Source organism: Triticum urartu, chromosome 6 (genome assembly GCF_003073215.2).
Source record: "Triticum urartu cultivar G1812 chromosome 6, Tu2.1, whole genome shotgun sequence".
Taxonomy (NCBI): domain Eukaryota; kingdom Viridiplantae; phylum Streptophyta; class Magnoliopsida; order Poales; family Poaceae; genus Triticum; species Triticum urartu.
The window spans coordinates 128,165,909-128,188,510 of record NC_053027.1 but is presented as its reverse complement, the minus strand read 5'-3'; the positions used below and the strand labels follow the sequence as shown (position 1 = coordinate 128,188,510).

Below are 22,602 nucleotides of genomic sequence, written 5' to 3'. Positions count from 1 at the left end.
ATCAAGGTATCGACATCAAATGACCTCACACGACGAATATGTATACCGGCCGGTCAGTCAACACTATCGTACGTGTCGCCATCGTGGGAAGCTCGCGGATCAGAAGAGCATATCCACTTTCTACACCGAATAGACTGCTACCGCACCAGCTACTCCCACAGAACTATCCTTCATGCACAGGAATCAAAACACATCAGATGCGCACCGAGAAACACCACATATATATAAATGTTCCAACTATTATTTCACGACTCCTCGTAATATATCAAGAGGGCAACAAAACCTACTCTCATATATCTCTTCTATGCAGAAACCATGCCGAGAGCCTGAGAAAGATCTATAATAAATCCATAAAAACACACTCGGCCTTGGATCCTTGTACCAATCTCCCCGTGCCGATGCTGCTGTCGTCCACAGGTTACAGCACGACGAGGCGACTTTGTTGCTGCTACAGGAATCTGACCGGCAAATTGAGATTGATTCGCCCCCGACGCTCCTAATATCGGGCCATTGGTTCGTCAGAGTTTTGTATTTATCCTTCTGTCAGCGTCAAGCGTGGGACGACGTTCATCGACTGCAGCTCCTGAAAAGAGCACCAAACAGTACAAGGGGAACCATGTCAGCCGTGTTGTGCCGGGACAGCCAGCGCTGGTAGTACTTTGACCATACGCAGTACCTGAAACAAAAGCTTGCAAGCATACGGCATCCTCATCTTGGCCATGTTTTCTCCGTTTTTGCACATCGAGCAGAAGGAAGTCTTCAGCTTGTAATTGTAGTAGCCTAACAGACCGCATTTCCTGCAAACCTGTGGAACATGAACAGTGAATAAGAAGGGGCCTCCACGAATTACCAGGACATAAAATGACTAATGGGCCCATGGTAGAGTTCAACTGGACACCTTAGTTATAACCATTGAATCATGAGCATGAATTGTGCAATAAAGGCTGACAGGTTTCCATCACACTACTGATGAAAGAATCAACAACCTGCGTACTTATGTTCCATGCATGATTGCAGCCGCTGAAAGAATCACAAGCTACTTCGAAAATTACCTGGACTTGATATGGATCACTGGATAGTAGGAGACGTTCAAAGATTAGCATGCTGGCACCGTATGCAATTAAACAATCACGCTCCATCTCACCAAGACGCAGACCTATCAAAGAACATATTAAAGATGAAGAACAAGGAGCCAACAAGAAAAAGGGCTAGCCTCCAAAGCCACATATATTATATGAGATGTAAACCTCCATCGCGACTTCGCCCTTCAGTAGGTTGCCTAGTCAGTAGTACTCGTGGTCCACTAGCCCGGGCATGCATCTTATCAAGAACCTGGGGAATTCATAAGCAAATATTTTACAAAATTATACAACAAAAAACTACAATGACATCTGAAGCAAGCTGAGAAGAAGACATCATAGGAGCCCAGTTAATTTGGATAAACCAATAAGCAACAAGTATGTACTTGCCAAAATATTTCAGAACTTTCTATGCACAGCTTTTAGTTTGAAAAAGCATTGGTCAGTCCTGTCAACATTCATCACCCATCGTACAGAAAACAAAGCCCCAAAAAGACCAAATAAAAGAGAACCAGACAAGCAAAACATGCCTACCATGTGCTTTAGTTTCTGGTAATAGATTGGCCCCATGAAGACATATGCCTGCAGAGGATGGCCTAAAATGCCTGAAATGGGGAAAAACATCAGCTTTCAAGATCCACCCCATGAAGAAAGAACATCTCACAAATAAGACAATACTAAATTTGCATTATCAAAATCTAAAACGACATATCAGGTGCCACATAAATCCGGATTACCAGAAGATAAGAACAGAATGTGTAGCCAAGAAATTGGAAGATTGCACAGAATATCTATATTTCTTAACTTTCTATGTGATTAAGAGTGATAGAAGTTAACTATTTGTGTTTGTATTTGTACGCAATTTATAAACACTCTTACCAGCATGCTGTAATCACAGACAAGCGGGGAATGGGTTAGACAGGGCAAAATGTGGATCATAAACTTCATTTCTGGTTATGACTTAGGAGGGTCCACAAATATGTTTTCCACACAAAAAATATTACTTAGCCCGATTTATCACGACTGGAGAAAAAAAAGCAGCTGGTTTTCAATCAATCATCTTGTAAAACAGTAAATATCATTTGAAGCTTCGGACACATCTAATAGGTAATAATGTAGGGTTTTAGGAAGCTGATGGTTGTTAGAGAGATGTATTGTACTATGACTCTTAGGTACATAGCATGCACACATTTTCAGGAGACTGGTGATTGTTAGAGAAATGTATTGTACTAGGAGCCCTATGTATTTGCTTCCATATATGGATCCCTACTTTATCTCCATACCTGTACATGTACATATATTGGCCTAAGGTCCTTGGAATAGATCTTGCCTCGATCAGAACAATGGTGACCAGTTTGAGCAAAATGGGCAAAAACTGCCAGATAAAAGTTGCTTGTACCAAGACATCCCTATCCTATTGTTATCTTTACTGAGATTGAACTTACAGTCTGCACTTCTATAAATTACACTGAAAATATTCATGGAGCAGTTTACATCAACTGAACGAGATTGAATCAAGTCCTTGTATGTTTACGAAAAATTGGATTGGATTTTGCAGTTCTTTTTTCTGCAGTGCCTCAACGTGACATGCGCATGATATTTAAGGTGTCCATAAGGCGATGTTTAAGCAGTAAGATGCCCTGGCACTTTTTCACCATTGATGCCTAACCGTCCATTAGGTGGTAAGGCAGGGATTGATCTCCTTTAAACGCCTTACCGCCTTAAAACCTTGGACATGAGAGTGAAAGAGGTTCAAGAATCTGTTTTCTTAGTTTATTAGGATATTAGCTGTGGCACTACTACTTTCAGATTCAGTGAATTCAGTCAATACTCAATACTGATTTGTAATAACATAATCAAAGTTTTGTGCCAAAGCAACTTCATACTGAAAACACACCTGAGTACAAGAAATCTTTTCCACTATAGCTGAAGCCGTGCTTGACAAGCGTATGGCTGGTATGCAAAAGAAAAGCAATGTTGATGAATCGTTGTAAATGTGTAATTATGATTTGTTGTCAGCAAACTATGGTATTACATGGTATCAGCATACCTTATGTCTTCAACTTTATCAGCATTACCACTTGGTTCACCAAATATACTGCCATAATGGAATCGGCCACAAGAAACACCAGCCTTTCCCCCAAGAAGTTCAATCATTTTACCAATTGTCATACGACTGGTGAGCAGAATAAGAGTCAGTCAGGCTGAAGAAACACCACGAAACAAAATAGTACTCCCTCTGTTACGATACATGTTCTAAAAACATTAACACGTTCGTCAAGGTTACATTTTGATCATGAAAATGTCTCTTCAAATAAAAATAAGCATTACATAATTTCAGTATATTCCACGTGGACCTAGTCTACATTAACGGTGAAACTTTGAAATGCTTGACCGGTGCAGATTCTAGACATGTACTGGGAATTTGTGACACGGAGGAAGTACCAACTTCGAACAATCAGAATATAACACTGTAATTGCTATTTAGTATGCACATGACCATCATAAAACCCGGGTTGGTATAGATGAGGTGGACTGGATCACAGGAATCACCCTCTAGTTTAAGTGTCACAATCACAACTTCAATGATGGAGTAATTATCCAATCTATTTATTTTATTAGTTATCATAATAACAAATCACAAGTTGTGATAGTAACCCAGTTTCACTTTTTCATCCTAAATTTTGAATCTAAGCACAATACCCAAAGCAAAACATATGTCCAGTACATCATGTTTTTTTCCTTTTTGAACTGGAGGGGAAGCGATAACAAATTATTAAAATTAAACCTCTAGAAATGGATTCCTTGAGACGGCTTTGCATGTGTGTGTGTGTGTTGAAGCAGAGTTTAAGAGTATAAGACATGAATTAAAATTTCCCAGTTAAGTGGTTCCAGTCAGAGACATGCCAAAGATAGAAGCCCATAGACAGATTATATGAGATCCTAGGTTAAGGAAAACAGCAAAAGAGACAAAACAAGTGTAGAATATAACCAAAGCCAATACAAAACCTTGGAAATCCATGGGGATTCATAATTAAATCAGGGCATATTCCTTTCTCAGAGAAGGGGAAGTCTTCCTGCTGAACAATGGTGCCACAAACACCTTTTTGTCCATGTCTGCTACTAAACTTGTCACCAACCTGAGTCACAAACATGAATAGCAAATATAAGTTCATATTTCTACAACTGAATTCAAGAGAATTTACCGAATAAACCTACCTCCGGCCTCCTAGTGTGACGGATAATACACTTAATGGTCAATTTGTCATTTGTATCCGAACAAAGCATTACACGATCTACAACGGTAGTCTCACCATCGACACCTTTGTAAACGGCTGGTGAGTCCCTATAGTCCCTGGATAAGTAATATTAAACAATAAAGCACATTTATCATTCTTCAAAAGCAAATTCGTGCAGGATGGAACGTATAACAGAATAAATCACAAACATAACAATACTCACCTGTCTGTTAATGCAGTACCAGGAGTTCTATTGGTAACCTTGGGAGTTTGCTTGTTCACATAGATATCATGATTGCGGATTATTTGACCAGGCGCAACAAATCCATCTTCATCCAATGCCTTAAAAAAATGTTTCTTGTTTTAGGAGCTATATTAAAATGTTTGTGAACTAAATACACAGATTATAAGATACAAAAAGATGTAGACAGTTCGGGTTTTGGAACTGATGAACCCCTTTTGATCCTACAACTCATAACAACCACGCTAAACACGAACAATAAACTGCGGACACCACTGTGGCTCTGTTATACATTCTCTATGCAGTTCTTAGTAAACGCTCGAAGAAAAATGAAATTTGACACTAAAAAGTCAAAAATATCAAGGCTGCAACACAACAACAATATCATCTCGACGAAAGCTCATGAAATCTAAATTTGATAAATATATTTAAGCGGATGGGACTGCAATACAACAGACTGAATAAAACACCCTCTATATATCTCTAAATGTGGACAATAGGAGACTTTTGTTTATTTCTGTTCCAAAAATCCAAATAGCTCAATAGGAATGAGTTGGACATTCACTGCCTACACAATTTTCTTACTTTATCCTAGATTTTCAAAATGACCTTTTGTACTGCTCACTTTAAATTTGCTTAATAAGCCATCCTACTGAGAGAAGTGAAGGGTTTAATAGTTCAGGATAAATAGCAATGATCAGTCATTTTTATACCCGCATATTCTGCTTTATCAAGACACCATCTCTATCTCTCTGGGGTTTAGCAATCCTGTCTGATATACCATCTCCATATTTCTCCGATGTTACGGTGTACCTGTAGGATGAGAACCAAAAATACAATTATAAAAACAAAAACAACAGCATTAAAGAAATGCTCCCCAAGCCCTTCAGTCAGAGCAAATGAAACAGCATCTTTATTTGAAGTGCATCATACTTTTTCATTGCTATGCAACGACCAAAACCACGATCAAGAGATGATTTGTTCATCACAATTGCATCTTCAATATCATATCCACTATAACTCATTACAGCAACTGTGGCATTCTGCCCAGCGCCAAGTTTATCGTATCCCACCTGAAAGATTTGCCATGAAGTATTTGTCACGTGAACTATGAGGGTGTGCGCGTGTGTGTCTGCACAGGGATAAGAGAGGGGGGGGGGGGGGGGGGGGGGGACAAACCAACTCAATCGTTTTTGTTGTAAGCAGGGGACGTTGCGCGTACACCAGTAAATAAAGTAGAGAATCTGCTCGAAACAACTACAGAAAATTCCAAATACACATTAGTGCACACCAAGAGGAAAGGAAGAACTGAGCAAGGAAGAACCACAGGATCATAACATCATAGAGTCAAATATGGTGCAAAATGCAAATGAAACTAATTTTATCCAGGGATGTGATTAGATGCTTTTGAATGATCTAGATGCATGTACTGTCGGCAACAAGACCGCTTTATTTAGCATTCATGGAAAGCAAGAAAATGCAGGATTGAACTGAGAAAAAGGAACTCCAGCTGCTTCTTACCTGATTATACGCAATATTTCCCATCGCTTGCTTACCCATGGCACACTGCAGACAAGAAAACATCAAGTAAGAATATTCCAAAAATAATAGAGATGTATATCAATAATCCGATCCTTGCCTGATAAGTGTTACGTGGAGATTGGTTATGGTGTGGATATGGAATAAGTCCAGCTACAACACCTAATATGGTCATTGGCTCTATTTCAATGTGAGTGATGCTGCTTCTTTGAACACCATCTTGATCCACATGCTCATACAATGCAATCTGTTTGAATCATCTTAATCACTTGATCAGAATATAAATGAACCATGCACGAAAACACAAAAGAATCAAGATATACCAATGCATTATTCTCTTCATTGACGTCAAGATATTCAATCAATCCATCACGCAGAAAATCATCAAATGAACGAATACCATCCTACAGTGAAATCAGTTGTGAGATAAAGATCAAACAAATGACAATAGATCAAGAAGAACAAGTTGCTAACCCTCAGTTCTTTCATATGATGCTCTTTAACCCTTGATCTGCCCTTGTCAGCAATTATAAGTGGACGACAAACGCGGCCACCATCAGAGGCAATATGAATGCAATGCTATAATGACAAACAAGGTTAGTATCTCAAACGCATTCTATTATAAATAAAGAAAGAAAAGGCAGATCAATGAGTGTTTATTACACAGGGCAACTAAATAAGGTGCATCCATGGAAAGAGAGCAATACATCCTGAATACTGCATAAGCTTTTGACTCAAATCTTAAAGAGTACTAAATTGTTTGGCCTCCAAGCCTTATGGCATTGAAACTAAGCTTGCCATAGCAATTGATTAACTGGTAGTTGGTACATAAACCCGCATTGACAGCAAATGTGAATATTATGCTATAGCTTCGAAATAGCAGAACTGCACAGCAAAACCCTACTTCTGGCTGGCATGTCGCAATATGGTCCTAGCAAGGATTTACTGAACTGGCTGCATTAGACTGAAATCTTTACACCAGCTTGCATTGCAAAATTCAGGTACGATAGATTTGCAAACAAGAAGAGGGCGGAAGAGTGACCCTCTCTACAAAGAGTTGAGAGCTCTTTGTGTATGATATGAGGATGCTGAAACACAACAGTTATCATACAGTTGGATACAGGACACAATCTGGGAGTATCACCTTTGCATAATCAGTCTGGCAGATTTAGTTAGTTGCAGGTGTAATGGCCGCAGGAACTAATACCTATTGGGTCAATCCTTCATACATAACTAGATTAATATTATATGTAAAATCAGCTAATCCAAACTCTAAAGCTATTTCCGAAAAGCTCTGGGTCAATTGATGCCGCCAAGAGCCCACGGCGACCATTAAATCCAGCAGTGAAAGCTTCCAGTAACAAAATTTCGATTAGTACCATCCTACGTAGAGTTTTGAGGTTCTCAAAAACCTTTTTTTGTTATCAGCAGATAGGACTAAAATATTTATTAGCATGGCGTTAAGATCCATTTAAGCTAGTAGTAGTCAAGAGAAGAAACGATACCTGCTTCTCGTTTACAAAAACGCTTACAAACTCTCCAATTTTGCCTGATCGGCGGAATGTTCTCATATTATTAGCAAATCTCTGGAAAGAATCATATATAACTTTATGAGAATAAATAAGGGAAATAATTTGAGATGTATGTACTGTTTATAAGAAACTAGACCTGAGGCTGCCTGTGCTTCCCTAGTATTAATCCATTGAACATGACCAGAAATGAACCCGGTGCATGGATTTCTTCTCCGGACAGAAGTGACAAATCTTCCACACCTAGGCTAAAACACTACAATAAAGAATGAACAAAACATAGAATTATATGTCAATGGGTGCAAGACAAGCGAGAGAAAAGTAATAAACAAAATATTGCAACGCATATATTGACTCAAAACATTCAAAGTCTCGAACCAAAAGGCTGTGGCAAATGTAACTTTTGATCACTTCAACTCACTCTCTGGTACGGCAGAGCAACAGGAATTCCCACTTAACCTAGACTTTCTAGGTGCACGCGTAGAAGACTAAGTGAACCTTGACACCCCATTTGGTGCGGAGATGTGAGATGCTGTGAGGTAAAGCACCTGGACCATACAGATTCACAGATGAGTTGGGTACCACTAAGAGCAATGTGGTGGCAGCTTTTTCGGAGTTGCACTCACTTAGAGGGTGTGGTTTTTAGGGCATGAAACAGGCACTGCTAATCCTATTTTCGAAGTGGCAAGAGGCCATCTTTCTCAGGAAACTACCACTGCATCAGTCTCATCTGTGCCTTCGCCAAGCCAGTGGCAAAGACCTTGGCTACAAGGCTGCCATAGAGATTGAAAACCCTCATGGAGAACTAATGTGCACTGATCAAGAAGCATAACATACATGATTGTTGCGACTCGGACCAAACAAGCTTTTGTTCTCCCTTTCCCCTGCTCTCTAGAAGAGGCAAAGAAAGAAGCGACCATGCTTGGTGGTTTTGTTCTCCGGTCCAAGGACCAAAGAGATTTTCTAAGGAGCTCATCAGCGAAGAGACACCGATGTTTCTCCAATAGCAGGTGGCATGGAGCAAGCTAAAGGATGGTGGCAGCATCTGCCACGACATGCTTCAACGACGGAGTAGATTGGAGGCAGAAGATTTGGGATCAAAGAAGTTAGGGAATTCCCCCTCACCAAAAGATCCACAACGGCAAGTGCTCTGCCATTCGCGGGGAGGTCCACAAAGCAACAGGGTGTGATGTGGCTTCCTCCGAGGTTGGGCGTGTCTGCCTTCTTCCTGGCGACTCCTCGGGGGCGGTAGAGATCAGATTCGACGGGAGATGGAGAAGATGGCCGCACACCAACTTTGCCAATTGTTTGGTGACCCCCACAGGTTGCTCCGAGGAGAAAGCCGAGGATGTTGCAACGGTGATGGAGTGTGCTAGCGAAGCCTTCGAGAACACTCCAGCAAAGCCTTCAAATACCCCATGATCCCACTCACGATTTAAAAACACTCTAGCGAAGCCTTCAAACCCCTCGGAGACCGGATTGTAAAGTGGGTACCTATGTGGAAGGCGCCTATGATGATGAAGGCAAACGGCTTACCCTTGTCAAGGTGGTGCTTGCAGCAATCGTGCTTCATCAGTTTCATCAGCTTCCGATGTTCAGTTTGTAAAAAGTTTCAAAAGCAGTGAAGATCCTTCAGGGATTCCATTGGATAGGCAGAGTGGACACCCAGGGTGGGTGGCACATCCAATTGGGAAAAGGTGTGCCGGCCAATGAAGTATGGTGGCCTTGGTATCCAAGGACTGCGACTAGCCTCTCGTTGTGCACAGTCCCGCTACCTCCTCGGTGGGTGTTCGATATGCAATCTCCTAGAGACGAGCGGAGTATGTTCGCTTTCTCCTTGAAGACTGTTGTTGGTGACAGAACAACAACACTCTTCTAGGAGGATCGATGGTCGAATGGCAGAATCAAGATTGCTCCTGAGCTATAGAAGCTCAGCTCAAGACGCACTAGGAAGCGCCGTGTGCCTTATTGTGCAGGAGGCGCCGGAGGGCAGGCGATAGATCATTAACATCAGGGGGCACTCGGCTCGCTCACCCTGTGGCAATACATCCAAGTCTTGCTCATGGTCTGTGTGCTGCAGCTCACAACACTGCCACACAAGCTGAACATCATCTCAAGGTCCAAGTCTTTGTTACGACCTCCTCTTACAGGGAGCATCATCTCAAGGTCCAAGCTTAGCCTGAAGCTTAACAAGGTCCTGGAAGAGGGTGAAGTTCTTCATTTGATTGGCATGTCAAGACCACTGCTGGACGGCAAGAGGCTCACTGTGCAAGGGTTGCAGCATGCACCGGCTTGTCTCTTGCGTGACCGATCAGAAGAGACCATGACCCACCTGCTCAGGCTGTCCTTATCAGATCGACTTCCCAGCCTCCGGTTTTCAGGACTAGTGGCAACATGCCACCAATTCCACCCCACCGAGATCGCAAAAACGCAACTCATCGGTGATGCTCATGGCGTGATTGATCTGGAAGCAGCGAAATACTGCTGTCTTAAAGCACGAGTTATTACAGATAAAAATATTTATGAGGGTCACTAAAGAATCTAAGAGAACTGAACCAAGATCTGCCATCTAAAATTGTGGGTGCATGAAAGGAGAGCTCAAGGAAAGAACAAGGAGAAAACCAAATTCAGTAATGAGTCAATAACATTGTTTTCTATATTGCAATAGTGGACATACACACGCCAACAGTGGACATACAAAGCATTAAAGCCAAGGAAATAAAAATAGCTGAATTAGAGAAAACAAACCAGATTCCTCAGTGGGCCCTCCTCTTGATCTGTTGTAACATGAGTCATTAAAGCTAGATTTTTCGTCAAGCCACAAGCTTCCCCTTCAGGTGTATCACAAGGACAAAGCATACCCCACTGTTACAGAAAAAAAGACATTTATGTACCTTTATTAAGTACAAACATACTAAACTTTGTCCCCACCTGACTGGGCTGCAAAGCACGTGGACCGCTTGTTTTCCGGGTCTTCTCAAACTGTGGTGTTATGCGTGTCATATAGCCTAAAGACGCCATATAGGATAACCTAGACAGAACCTGCATAGATGTAGAAAAAAATTAAAACGTGTCAAACTCAGTGAACAGAGAATTGGGACTCATAAGTTGAACGAGTAGATACCTGTGAAACACCTTTTCTATGCATCTTAAATCGTTTAATGTCCCAATTTCCCGTGGAAATAGCTCTCTCCAAACCAGAGGTTATTACATCCTGCTGCATTATCAACTGCGCAAAGGAAGCGAATTACATATCTAAAATACCACATCCGAGCATCTCAAACGACTTGAGTAAATTTCTCCAAACTACACCGTTTGTTTCAGAACTACAAAGGAACTACACCGAAACATTTCATACACCATCACCTCATTCACTATTCTACTGGGTTCCTGATTCGTGGTACAACACTCCAAATAAGATGCATTCCAATATAATGTGCAGAGCAAGATCAAAATGGTAATGAATTTATATGAGTTATCGTTTATCAAGTTTGTTATACAGCCTCATGATGCAGAAAGTGGCATTTTCAGCATCCAAACATAACTAGTAAAGTATAAGAGAAAAAGTTCATGCAAAGAGATGGTTACTTTGCTGCACATTGTTATGGAACGAGTAAATTGCACTGCCGCCCACATGTTAAGAGTGAATTTGCGGCTTTGGTAAAGAGCGACCACTTGCAGAGTTAAATTAGTCTTTGCTTGTGAGTTGCTAATTTACCTATTATATTATTATATGTTTAACCAACAGAACTTGTATTTTCAGGACATGCAAAAACAACTAAGGCCTCCTTTGGTTTGGAGGAATTTTGTAGGATTTTCATAGGATAGGATTTCTATAGGAAAAATTCCTTCAGAGCTCTTTGGTTTGTAGGAATGAAATCCTATTCCTATGGAGGAATTCTTCCTATCCTCCACATTTCATAGGAAAATAAACATTAGCCTAGACTCAATGGAAAAAATCCTATGGTGTGAATCAAAGGGCATCTCCTTTTCTATTCCTATGCATAGGATTTGAGATGCATGTCATCTCATTTCTAAAGTCCTTCAGAGCTTAACAACCTCCAAATTCCTATTGCAAGAGCAGACAGCAAATTCATTTCGTATTAGAGAAAAAAGAAGTACAGATCTGCTGAACAAGCTTGTGGTTTCGAAGACATTTCAAAAAAAGTACTCCCTCCGTAAAGAAATATAAGAGTGTTTAGATCACTAGTTTAGTAATTTAAATGCTCTTATATTTCTTTACAGAGGGAGTACTTGTATTTTTAGAAGTCTCAACAAATTTAAGGGGCAGCTTATTTTTTAAGCCGCCCAAAAGAACTGGCCCATAATTGGATTACCTAGAGACTGCAACTCAAAGGAAATAGTGCAACAAGAACTGTGTGCAACGTCAAAGTGTGACGCTACAGTAACATTATTGCGGTAAAAGGCAAAAGGAATAACCAGGTGAGCATCCATAATATGCAACTAATTTTCATTACCTGGCTAAAATCCAAAGGACTGGAACGGGCCATGTCACTGTTTTTGTTCATACGGTCTACAGCATAGGTATTCATCGTTTTGAACAAATCCTTCACAAAGAAGCACAGTAAGAGACACAATCACATAATGCACAACATCTAATGAAATGATAAGAAAAATAAATACCTCAAAAAGCAGGGATACTAATTGACCAGACAGCTCAAGCCTCTTGTTTCCCACATAATCCTGAAAAAAAAATCGAACATGAAATATCAACAGGGCGGCAAACAGGTAAATTTGATGTATATAAGATACTTCAAACATGTCTAAACAGAGCCTAGTGAGAATAGGCCATGCTTAGTTCTCAACTTCTCATGTAGAAATATCTTTGGTTCCTAGATTATCAGCAGATTGCATGCTTTCATGCTTGCAATCATGCATAAAAAGTAAAAGCAGACTGGATTCAAAATTGAATAATGTCCAAGAAATAAATAAGACAAGTTACTCCTAGGTTTTCTAAGATCAAACTAGTCTAATTTACTGAACTTACTGTGAACAGTACTCAAGTGTACATCATAAAAACATGTCACCATAAACACTCTGTAAACTTGCGATTAGCTGATTTCCATAGAAATCTTGCGACGGTGTGAATAGAAGTTCTTAATTTTCCAGAAAAAAAACAAGTTAATTCTTCTTTAGGCCCAGGCTGAAACTTACATGGATTCTTATTGTCATTCCACCGAAGCAATAGTGAAGCAAAAAAGGAATGTGTTTTTGGTAGATCTTAGGAGTTATTCACTAAAATGATACAGCGATCAGCTCTGGACTTGCCTTGTCATCGAAGGTGTCAGAATTCAAGATCGCATCCAACATTCGCCTTAACATTACAGCAGTGTATATGCACTTTGGCTGAAAGTTCCCATTGTTAACCTGCAGGAGAGACCGCATGCATGTGAGAAAGAATAAAAATATTCTGGCTGAAGAATCTAGGTGAAACATCTATCTCACCGGTACATGCGCAACAAAAACATCACGGAGGATTAATTTTGACCGACCGTCCTGAAAGTGAGAGTGAGAGAGAGCAGTCATCAGATGATTTAAACTGAAGAGTCAGTATATATCATTCTGAAAGCATAGATTGACACGTGGAGCAAATACAGTAACTTAAGCTTTATTACTAATCCAATAATCCATAACGATCAGTTTAGCAACAGAAATATGGGATTCTGTAACTGTATTATATTTTTTTATTACCATCAACTTTTCAAACAAAGCAACATATGATCTGCAACTAATAATTACCTTAATATTTCCTGCACCAGCATACGTCACCTGCAAATATAGCACACAGTGTATGTTCAGAAAAGATGCAACATTCAATACACGCATGCAATTACATAAGAAATTCAGTTTTTTTTTTATGTTAGGTAAACCATCAACTTCATGTTTCAACAAAATGAAAAATCATCAAATACATTCTTTCAGTTGTTCTATGGACAAGAGCCCATGGATGCTACAGATCCTGGTGGTTTTTAATAGTTTGGTAATCAGCAAATACCTTAGTATAATACACCCTCCGTCCCAAAATAAGTGACTCAACTTTGTACTAAAGTTAGTACAAAACTGAGTCACTTATTTTGGGACGGAGGGAGTAGTAAAAAATGAAAGAAACTCTCTACTCCCCCCCCCCCCCCAACCACCACCAGCACCACAAACACACACACTCCTCAAATTGAGTATAGATGTAGGGTAATTAAATAATCACGTAATAAGAAGACTGGGGCGGTTTCAAAAGAACTAAGTACTGCGAGATCAGAAGTGTCACAGATTACTCTTGGGGAAGTATTAGACATTTCTGGTCAAATGCTTAACACTCTTTCAACAGATGCAGAAGAAAATGCATGAGTTAGAAACAAGGTATGTACTCTTCCAAAGCTTAGATTGCTTCATCGCTATTTAATAATACAACATGAAGTTTCACCTTGTCATCCATGTACTGCAAAGCTTGCTGTTGTGTATATATTCTCTCTGTGGCACATTCCTAATAGAGCAAAAACAACAAAATTCAGACGGCCTGAAAGATTAACAATTGACAGTCTAAAAGATCAAATAATAATACGGTGAGAGGATCATCATTATAATATAGCCACAAAAGTAAAGCAACAAAGTAAAAATAATAAGTTACCTGAATAGACAAATATAGGAGGTCACCATATCTTGGATCTCTTCCAACCATTTGTACAACCTCTTGGTCAGTTTCAATTCCCATAGCTTTCATAACCACAATTATAGGAATCTGCAGAAGTTTCAATGCTCGGAAACTACAGTTATGATCAACTTAATAATTATCGGAAAGAAACGTAAGGCCTTGCATGTTCCCAATCGTTAAGGATACATCAAGTGTGATATCAGGGAAGAGAAGACTACTCAGACCATGCTATTCCTATTAGAAGAGATGATTGATCTCTTAAAAGGAGCTGCACACCTAGCTGCCTCATAGAAAACATGTACGGTCCCATACTATAGCTCTTTTTCACCATGTCTATAATCGTAGGAGAAAATGGCATATCCATCAGTGAACCATATTACCAGCCACCAAGCCATGACCATTAAGTATTTGAAAAGAATTAACATAGAAGTTGAAGAACTCGTTAAATGTGTGGATACTATATTGTTAAACAAGGGTCAAGTAGAACGGTCTACTACTATGAAATGGAAGGACTTTTTAATAGAACAACAGTGCATCAGTTGCATACCGGCTTAGTGAACTGATTCAGATGTAGATAAATTTTCTCTTTGTCCATGCAAATCACTGTCTTGCTTTTTACTTCATGTGTGCTGCTAGTAACAGATGCAGTTACCCTAAATGACAGAAAAATGAAGTCATAAGATTCTAAGCGGCCTGTAATGGATTGCAGTGCACCTCAGAAAGGGAATGGAACATACAGAACAGCATTCTTTTCGAAAGAAAACTGTAAGGAGACCCATATATACAGTATAAATAGGAACACAAATTCGTGTCCATGAGGACATAAACCCAGATGATGGGGTTGCATATCCACTCCCCCAGCCAAAAAGGTCTAGGCTCACTGCCTCATATAGAACCACATCAATGGAATGACATGCACACAAAAAGAAGCAACTTCAATAATGAGTGAACAAGCAACTTAAAGGCTAAAGATTTTAACCAGGATGGTTGGGATTAGAGATGAACTGCTTCCCTGACAGTACTAATGGGAGACAAGGCAATCATGTGAAAAGACCTTGGTCAGGTTTTGTATTTATCAATCAGATATTCAAAAATGCCTTAGCCATGTATATACTTTGCCAAATGGTTTATATAGCTATAACAAGCAGCCTAATCAGTGTTACTTAAACTATACCAACATGGATCGAATTATACAAGTACCCAAAGATCCCAGCACATCAAGCTATGCATAATGCCTGATATCTAATACACTAGAGCACTATTAAGGAAGAACTGTACAATCAATAGAGGCTTGGTTATTCTTCTTGAACGAAAATATAACACAAGTGTCAAGTATTTGTTAGACAATAATTTCGCTTCAATGTTCAACAAGACATCAAACCTAGCCCAAATGTGGTGTTTTAGAACAAACGTGACACTGGCCCTGAATAAATCTGAGAAAGCACAAAAGTATGTGCAACACCATAAGACAATGACATACTGTGTAACAATTATAAAATCTCTAACATCAAAGAATTAAACCTTTCACTGCCACATCATACCATGTACATTATAAAATTACTGCAGGGAGTCAGCAGGTGAACTGGTCTCGTCCTATATTGCCCCCAGGGGACAAAGGGGCAACTCCCAGCTTGCTGCCGCCGCGGTGGCTAACGTTGCGCGCGGGGGCGGGGCGATTCCTCTACTTCAGTTGGTGCTGCTGGAAGCGCTTGTAGCAAGTGGAGGGCGGAGGCCTCAGAGCTTGGTCCTGGCGGCAGCGCTCGACCTCGGAGGCGCATATGTGTAGGTGTTGCCGCGGTGGCAATTCAGGGAGCCTGTTGATCTAGCGCCCAGATCCGACCATGGCTGGTGGTCCCGCATCGTCGGCGGTGGCGATGGCGGCGAATGCTAGAAGGGCGCAACATTCTTCGTAGCTTGAGTGTTGCGGTGTGGCGCCATGTGGTGGTTGGGCTGCAGGCGGTGAAGGCTTCCTGTGCAGCATGGCCTACTCTAGTGATCTACGCGCTCTCGGGTATTGCCGATCTGCAAGCCCCCTTCTCCCTTTGAGGCTTGACGGGAGAGGAGCTACGGCGAAAGCTTTGCCCCGGCCTCGATCGGGCCAGCGACGGCGGCATCAACAAGTGTCGTTTTCCCTCTTTGGAGGCGCCGTCATGGAGCTTCTTTTCCTCCCACTTCAAGATGAGCATGGACTCTCCGGGTGAAAACCTAAGCTCCGGTCTTTCCGGAGCGGTTAATGGCGACGTCTACGTCGTGACCTCCTTGGAGGCATCACTTTGGAGTGTCGGCTTGAGGCGGTTGCATGGGGTTGGTGAATGTCGCGGCAGCGGACCGAATGGTTTGTGTATCGAGGCGGCGGCCAACAGTGTCGCGGCAGCTTATTGGGCAGGGCTTCGAGTGAGCCCAGTTTCGATGGTGACCTTGTGCGCAAGGCTGCAAGGTAGTCAAGGTGACTTGGTCACATGTCCTGGTAAGGACAGTTGGACAGTATGTCCGGGCGGTCCCTACGTGGTGTGGCGGTTGTGTTCTGCAGGCGTTTGCCTTGTGCAGCTCTGGCTGCGGGCTGCGGGCTGCGGGCTGTCTATCGTGTGACGGTATTGCACCTCGAGGGTGAGCGGTGGTACGTCGGGGCAGCAACCCTGAAAGGTGGTGCAGGTGGACTGCGCAGGGCACGGCGAAGCGTTTGGAAGTTGGGGCAGCGACCCCGAAAGCTTGGAGGCGCCATGGATGTTGCCCTCGGTCGTGTGGGCGACAAGGTGGTCAGCGATATGTTGGACGTCTGGAGTGCAGGCATCTTCACCTCTGCGGGAGTGTCCCGGGTCTGCTCCTCCCATAGCAGTTGTGGCTTCTCTTCGGCAATGGTGGGAGGCAAGCTATCACCATTAGTTTGTGCACATGTTTTTGGCGTGCTTTTGTGATCTTCGACGTGCCATCGGTGAGAGTGGGGTTGTGTCAGGCACTCAGGATTCGAGTGGGCATGGCCCTGTGATGTCGTTGTTTGAGTGGGCTTGGCCTTGTTTGTATTTGTTTCCGCCAGGTTTTCCGTAATTAACTAGGCAATAATCTTCTTAATTAATGGACCATGACAAAGCTTCTGCCTTGCGTTTTAGAAAAAAAATCAAATATCCTTCTTTGTTTACACCATCGGCTCTTAATCTTACTTTGCAGCAAAGCTCCCATGTGTACGGTGGCATATCGATTTATATAGCATGTGTCCATACATATGACTTCAAGTAAATTATCAAACTAGTGCAAGATTGTAAATTCAGGGGAATAGTCATAAAGACAAGTAATTCACAAAATAAATGTTATTTCAAACAGTTGTCAAACCTTCAAAATAGAGCAATCAGCTGGATACTGAAATAAATTTCAAAATAGTAGACATAGTACCTTCCTTTATTATCAGTGTCGATAATAATACGATTCTTTGATAGCTGTTCTTGTATTAGGATGACCTGAGAATCAAAACATATTGCACGATAAATAATACTAACATAAGAATCCGCCAGGAGCTTGCATCGCAAAGAATGAGCACTTAGCATTAGCACTATCACTTCTAGCATGCAGTAGGTAGTGGCTACAGGGAATACTTGTTATCAACACAAAAAAAAGCAGGGCAGAATGGAGAAAACTGCATCAATGTTTCCAGTTACCTTCTCGGTTCCTTTCACAATGAAGTAACCACCAGGATCAAGAGGGCACTCACCTACAGGCACAATAGTGAAACCACCAACATAACCAGAAAGGTAGAGTGGCAAATTTATCTAAGAAACGTAAAAATAATATACAGTGATGAACATAAGAAGGCTAACCATATCTTGCTAGTTCAGCTTCGTCCTTCCCGTTCAGAACACAAGCATAACTTCTAAGCATAATAGGCATGTACCCAATGGTAAAACTTGGCTAGAGAAAAAAAAGACGAAAGGAGGTCAAGTTTCTACACAACCAAGCATGTAACAGGTACTTCTGAGTTCATTGGCATACTGCCATACTCCCTTCGTTCCAAATTAATTTTAGTTCTAGGTTTGTCCTGAGTCAAACTTATAAGTCTGACCAATTCTATAGAAAAATATATCAACATGTACAACACCAAATTAGTTTCATTAGATTCTTTATATAAATATAGTTCATACTATATATATTCGATGTTGTAGATCTGAGCATATTTTTCTATGGACCTGGTCAAACTAAAGAAGTTTGACTTAGGACAAAGATATAACTTAAATTAATTTGGAACAAAGGAGTACCATATACGCGTGCAAAATAAGTAAATATTCTTTTGTGGGGTGGAAAGGGGGGATGTTTCAGCCAGACATTAGATGTGTTACCTTCCTATGTTTCGCATGTGTCTTTCCTACAGTGTACTCAACATCAACAATCACAGGAGCAGAATATCTGAAGGAACAAAGGAACATATTAAGCAAGAATAGGTAAAAAATAGGTAAAAGGAAGCTTGTGATAGGCAAAAAAAAGGTATGAAATTCAGTGCTACTGCGGTACAATCAAGATGGTCAAGCTTGATGTTAGATGAATCAGCTAGTTAAAAGCACATTCCACAGCTAGTCTGCCCTATGGAATATTGGGCATCAAAGCTCTTGCTTTTCCAACATAGGGACCTTTTGCATTGAGGGGTTTTCAAGAAAACTTTGTAGGGTTTCAATCCATAGTTATTTCTCCTACAGAAAGCCTTTCGGATCATAAGAATGAGGTTGTAGGAACCCTAAAGGATTTCTGCCGAACGGCTCAATCCATAGAATTTTTTGAGGAATTCTAATATGAGCTTGGACCTCATTGAAAAGTATTTGTCTCTTGCATGAAAATTGTCTCTTCAAATCCGTGCTGAACTCCTGCAGAGCATCCGAAGAGCCAGTTTTGCAAATTTATGTGTTCTGGTTTCTCATAAGATTATAATGACATCTTAATCCTAAGTTTTTCCTATTCCTGTATTTTTAGACCCCATGCATTCCAATTTTCAAAGAGACCCTTATAAAATTCTAGCCCGTGAAAAGGACCAATTCACTCAGAAATCTAAGTTGTCCTCAGTAATATATGCTCAGAAAACTCAATTATGTAGGCAGACCAGAAACATCCATACTAATGTTCATTGTACATTTCTACAACAGGAATCTTGCAGTGGCTGGCCTGAATTATATAGGCAATATTCTCCCTTCCCAAGCCCTCTCCCAAATAAAACCCTCGCTTATAGTACTTGATTATTCCAACTATCTACCTATTTATCCAGCCTTTTTGTGCTTAGGATCATGACAAGATACAAGCTTGGGCTGCCTATTAAACCAAACCAGCAGCTATTTGAAGTTATTCTGCTGTTCATGGTAGACAAGAGAGAGATATTCGTCACATATCTCCAGCTCATTGATATGCTCAGTTAATTATTGGCACAGAGTTACATCAGACAGATACAAGTGAGGCAATGTAAAGCTTACGTGCGATCAGTAAGGCGGCAAAAGTGTGGTGTGATAGTCTCAACTCTAAAATCTACTTGCACCGAGGGCTCGCCGATGTATATATTTTTGTACCTACATCAAGGCAAAGAAAAGAACACATACGATAAGAGAACCCTTATTTGACACAAAGAAAACAGTAGCTGTATAACTGAATAACATCATACTCAAGATAAATGCCTGGGTCACTGCGTGCTTCGATTCGGTTGTTTGCCCTGACAATATTCTTGATTCCTTTGGTGATGAAGTAGTTAAAAGAGTCAATGTGCTCCTTCACAAGGCCTCTAACCTAATGATTCCATCAAACAAAGAGAAAGGGGCCAAATCAGATGGATCAACCAAAAGATGCCCAGACCAAATGAGTAGTTGGCACCTCCATCAAAAAAATAAAGACGCGGCAAAGAGAAACTCAAGCCTCTGTAGTGTTGCAGTTGGAATGAAACGAATGCACGTCAGGCACAGATTAAAACTAGGGCAGAACAAACCAGAGAGTGATGTGAGACATTGTCTAGACTAGACTAGCTATCATGCATGTGCAATACACTTTTTTTGCGACATATGACTGAATTAGCCAAAGACCAGAGTATTGAAACATAATATAAGGTTAAAAAAATATCTACACCAAAATCATCATTGCTTGTGATTATTACTAGGGAAACAATTTCCCTCAGGCGGCTAATCCCAGACAAATCAGTCGGGCACACGACCATCAGACGGGATCGCGATCGCACGCTGTAGCCACACTACGTTTTCTCCTGGGCCCCACCAGTTCGCCGCCCTCCAGAAATAATGGTGTGGCCTTATTCTCTCCCTTGCGCGTCCACATAGCTTATCCCCATTCCCCAGGCTCCTACCATGGCGCTCTATCTCTCTCCAATCTCTATGTGCCGGCCGCTGCCTATCCCATCCCCGCCCGTCATCGGTGCTTGAGTGCTGTCAGGTCGCCTGCTGCTGCAAGGGGCGACGATCGGTGCTGCAGAGGAGCTCCTTCCTTTTTTGGTCTTCACTGCCAGTGCTGGAAGGAGCCGCGGGATTGGTGTGCGGCACCTCGACACGAGGGGATTGCATGACAGGGACGACAATGACGGGGCTGATCCAACGGCACCCAGCAACGCAATCAGACGGTTGGCAAGGGCCTGATCCCCCCACCCCACCCCACCAAACGAAAATACTCCAGAACATGGGTTTAACTAATTGTGTTGTCTTGCAGTGTCGATAATATGTTTGATTAGCACTAACTGCAACAAAGATGATAAAGCATAATCCAGAACAGTCCTACTTTTTTATGGCAGACGTTGGTCAGGTTTGGGGTGATGGTATCAATTCGTACTTTTATTAGTAGCATAGGCTCTCGACTAAATCGAGGATGACAGTAGCTGGTTAACATGAAGAGTGTGGTGTCTGCATTAGCTGTTAAACCAACCGAGGAATGAGCTGGTGTGATTTGTGGAGAACAAGAATAAGGCATTAACTTCCTATAAAAATGAGCGCGCTGTAAATCTATCAGTGCATGTAAAGAAGAAAAACGGCCTGTGCCGCTAAATTACATCGTCGGAGCCATGAATTTTAGACGAAATTGCATGGCCAGAAGGAGCCGTCCAACCCAAAATCCAGTTCCAGATGGTACCTTGAGGAAGGCAGGGAGGAGCGCGAACTTGTCGACCGGATTGCTGACCGGCGCTGCCAGTGACCGGTAAGTCGGCACCGGCGGAGCCTCCGCGTCCCCCTCGGCCACCGGAGCATCGGGGGCGGACGTAGCAGGGGGCATGGGGATTCAGTCGACTGAATCCCCTTGGCTGGCGGCGGCGGAGGCGTGCGCCTCGGGTGGAGGGGCTGGCTAGCGGAGAGAGACGGGTAGGGGGGTGCGCGGGTGAGTGGATGTCGGCGGCGCTGTTCTGGTCGAGTGGAGAAGAGAGCCAGAGAGGGGGGGGGGCGGGGGCCGGAAAGGGGTCTCGGCGGCGAGAGACGCCGGAAACGAGGCGGTGGATTCGGGGCGGCAAGGGTTTAGTTAGGGTTTACGAGGTGTTATATCGATGGCTACGGATTCACGTCACGTTACAAAGGTATGTAAAATCGGACAGTCCAGGTTTTTTTAACAGATTTTATTTTAGCATTAAGAATGGTCTTTTATTCCTCAGCATTTAAAGGTACAGATATCCTAAATTCATTAAGGCCCGTGTCATTAAGGCCCGTGTCAGTATTGGCCCGTGTGGATTGGAACCTCCAGAGTCGATTGCGGTCGTCAATTTGGCCGGTTGTTGCCAATTTTGACCGAGTCACGCGGGCGGGGTGGGCTATCTGGCTAGCGAGACATTTTGGCCGGCAGCAGGGTGAGGGGGGCTTTTATGGTCAAGTTAGCGTCGCGACGTCTGCAAAGCGCTCATGTGATAGTTGTCGTGCGGTTGCTTCCCTTCGGTTGTCTACAAGGGAGAAAGCATTGTCTGGGTTCAACCGACATCGCTGGACCTTGGTATGTTGTTGCGCTGTCCAGGGTGGTATTTCGGTTGATATTGCTAGACATAGGTCTGTAGCCATTGTGCTTGTTGTTCATGGAGCTTCTCCTTCTGCTTGTTCATCGTCGTCGTTGGTTGTCCCTGGCGTTTCTGCTGGCGATGGCATTAGAGGCACTTTGGTGTGGCCTTGGTTCACCGTCTTCACCGTACATGTGTTGTTGTTTTAAGATGTTGCCTGGGGAAGGGCTTCGTCTCCGCTTCATGTCTTTCTCTTCTTCCTCTGATGTCTCACTTTGGTGCGGCATGATATTATTTCCCCTCTAATTATTTACTTTCTATCCAATTTGCATGGTGACGATGTAGTGTTGCCTTTTAGCGGTGGATTTCGATTTTGTT

At 42.0% G+C, this 22,602-nt stretch overlaps 1 protein-coding gene across 1 annotated transcript; it reads right to left on the bottom strand.

Moving 5' to 3' along the window:
- Window positions 1–198: 198 nt before the first annotated feature.
- Window positions 199–21,756, bottom strand: LOC125517167 (DNA-directed RNA polymerase III subunit 2-like). Its single transcript, XM_048682356.1, has 37 exons — window positions 21,381–21,756; window positions 19,921–20,042; window positions 19,736–19,828; window positions 18,620–18,686; window positions 18,104–18,194; window positions 17,945–17,997; window positions 17,682–17,746; window positions 14,842–14,947; window positions 14,271–14,381; window positions 14,067–14,126; window positions 13,388–13,417; window positions 13,094–13,144; window positions 12,917–13,015; window positions 12,272–12,331; window positions 12,106–12,195; window positions 10,752–10,856; window positions 10,559–10,669; window positions 10,376–10,492; window positions 7,767–7,883; window positions 7,604–7,684; window positions 6,573–6,677; window positions 6,422–6,502; window positions 6,199–6,345; window positions 6,081–6,125; window positions 5,739–5,816; window positions 5,493–5,632; window positions 5,273–5,372; window positions 4,542–4,660; window positions 4,299–4,434; window positions 4,089–4,219; window positions 3,130–3,255; window positions 2,977–3,032; window positions 1,614–1,684; window positions 1,248–1,332; window positions 1,053–1,156; window positions 677–805; window positions 199–583 (listed from the first exon to the last, which is right to left on the bottom strand). The coding sequence occupies exons 1-37, from the start codon at window positions 21,519–21,521 to the stop codon at window positions 533–535; spliced, it is 3,474 nt and encodes a 1,157-aa protein (XP_048538313.1). The 5' UTR covers window positions 21,522–21,756; the 3' UTR covers window positions 199–532.
- Window positions 21,757–22,602: the final 846 nt, after the last annotated feature.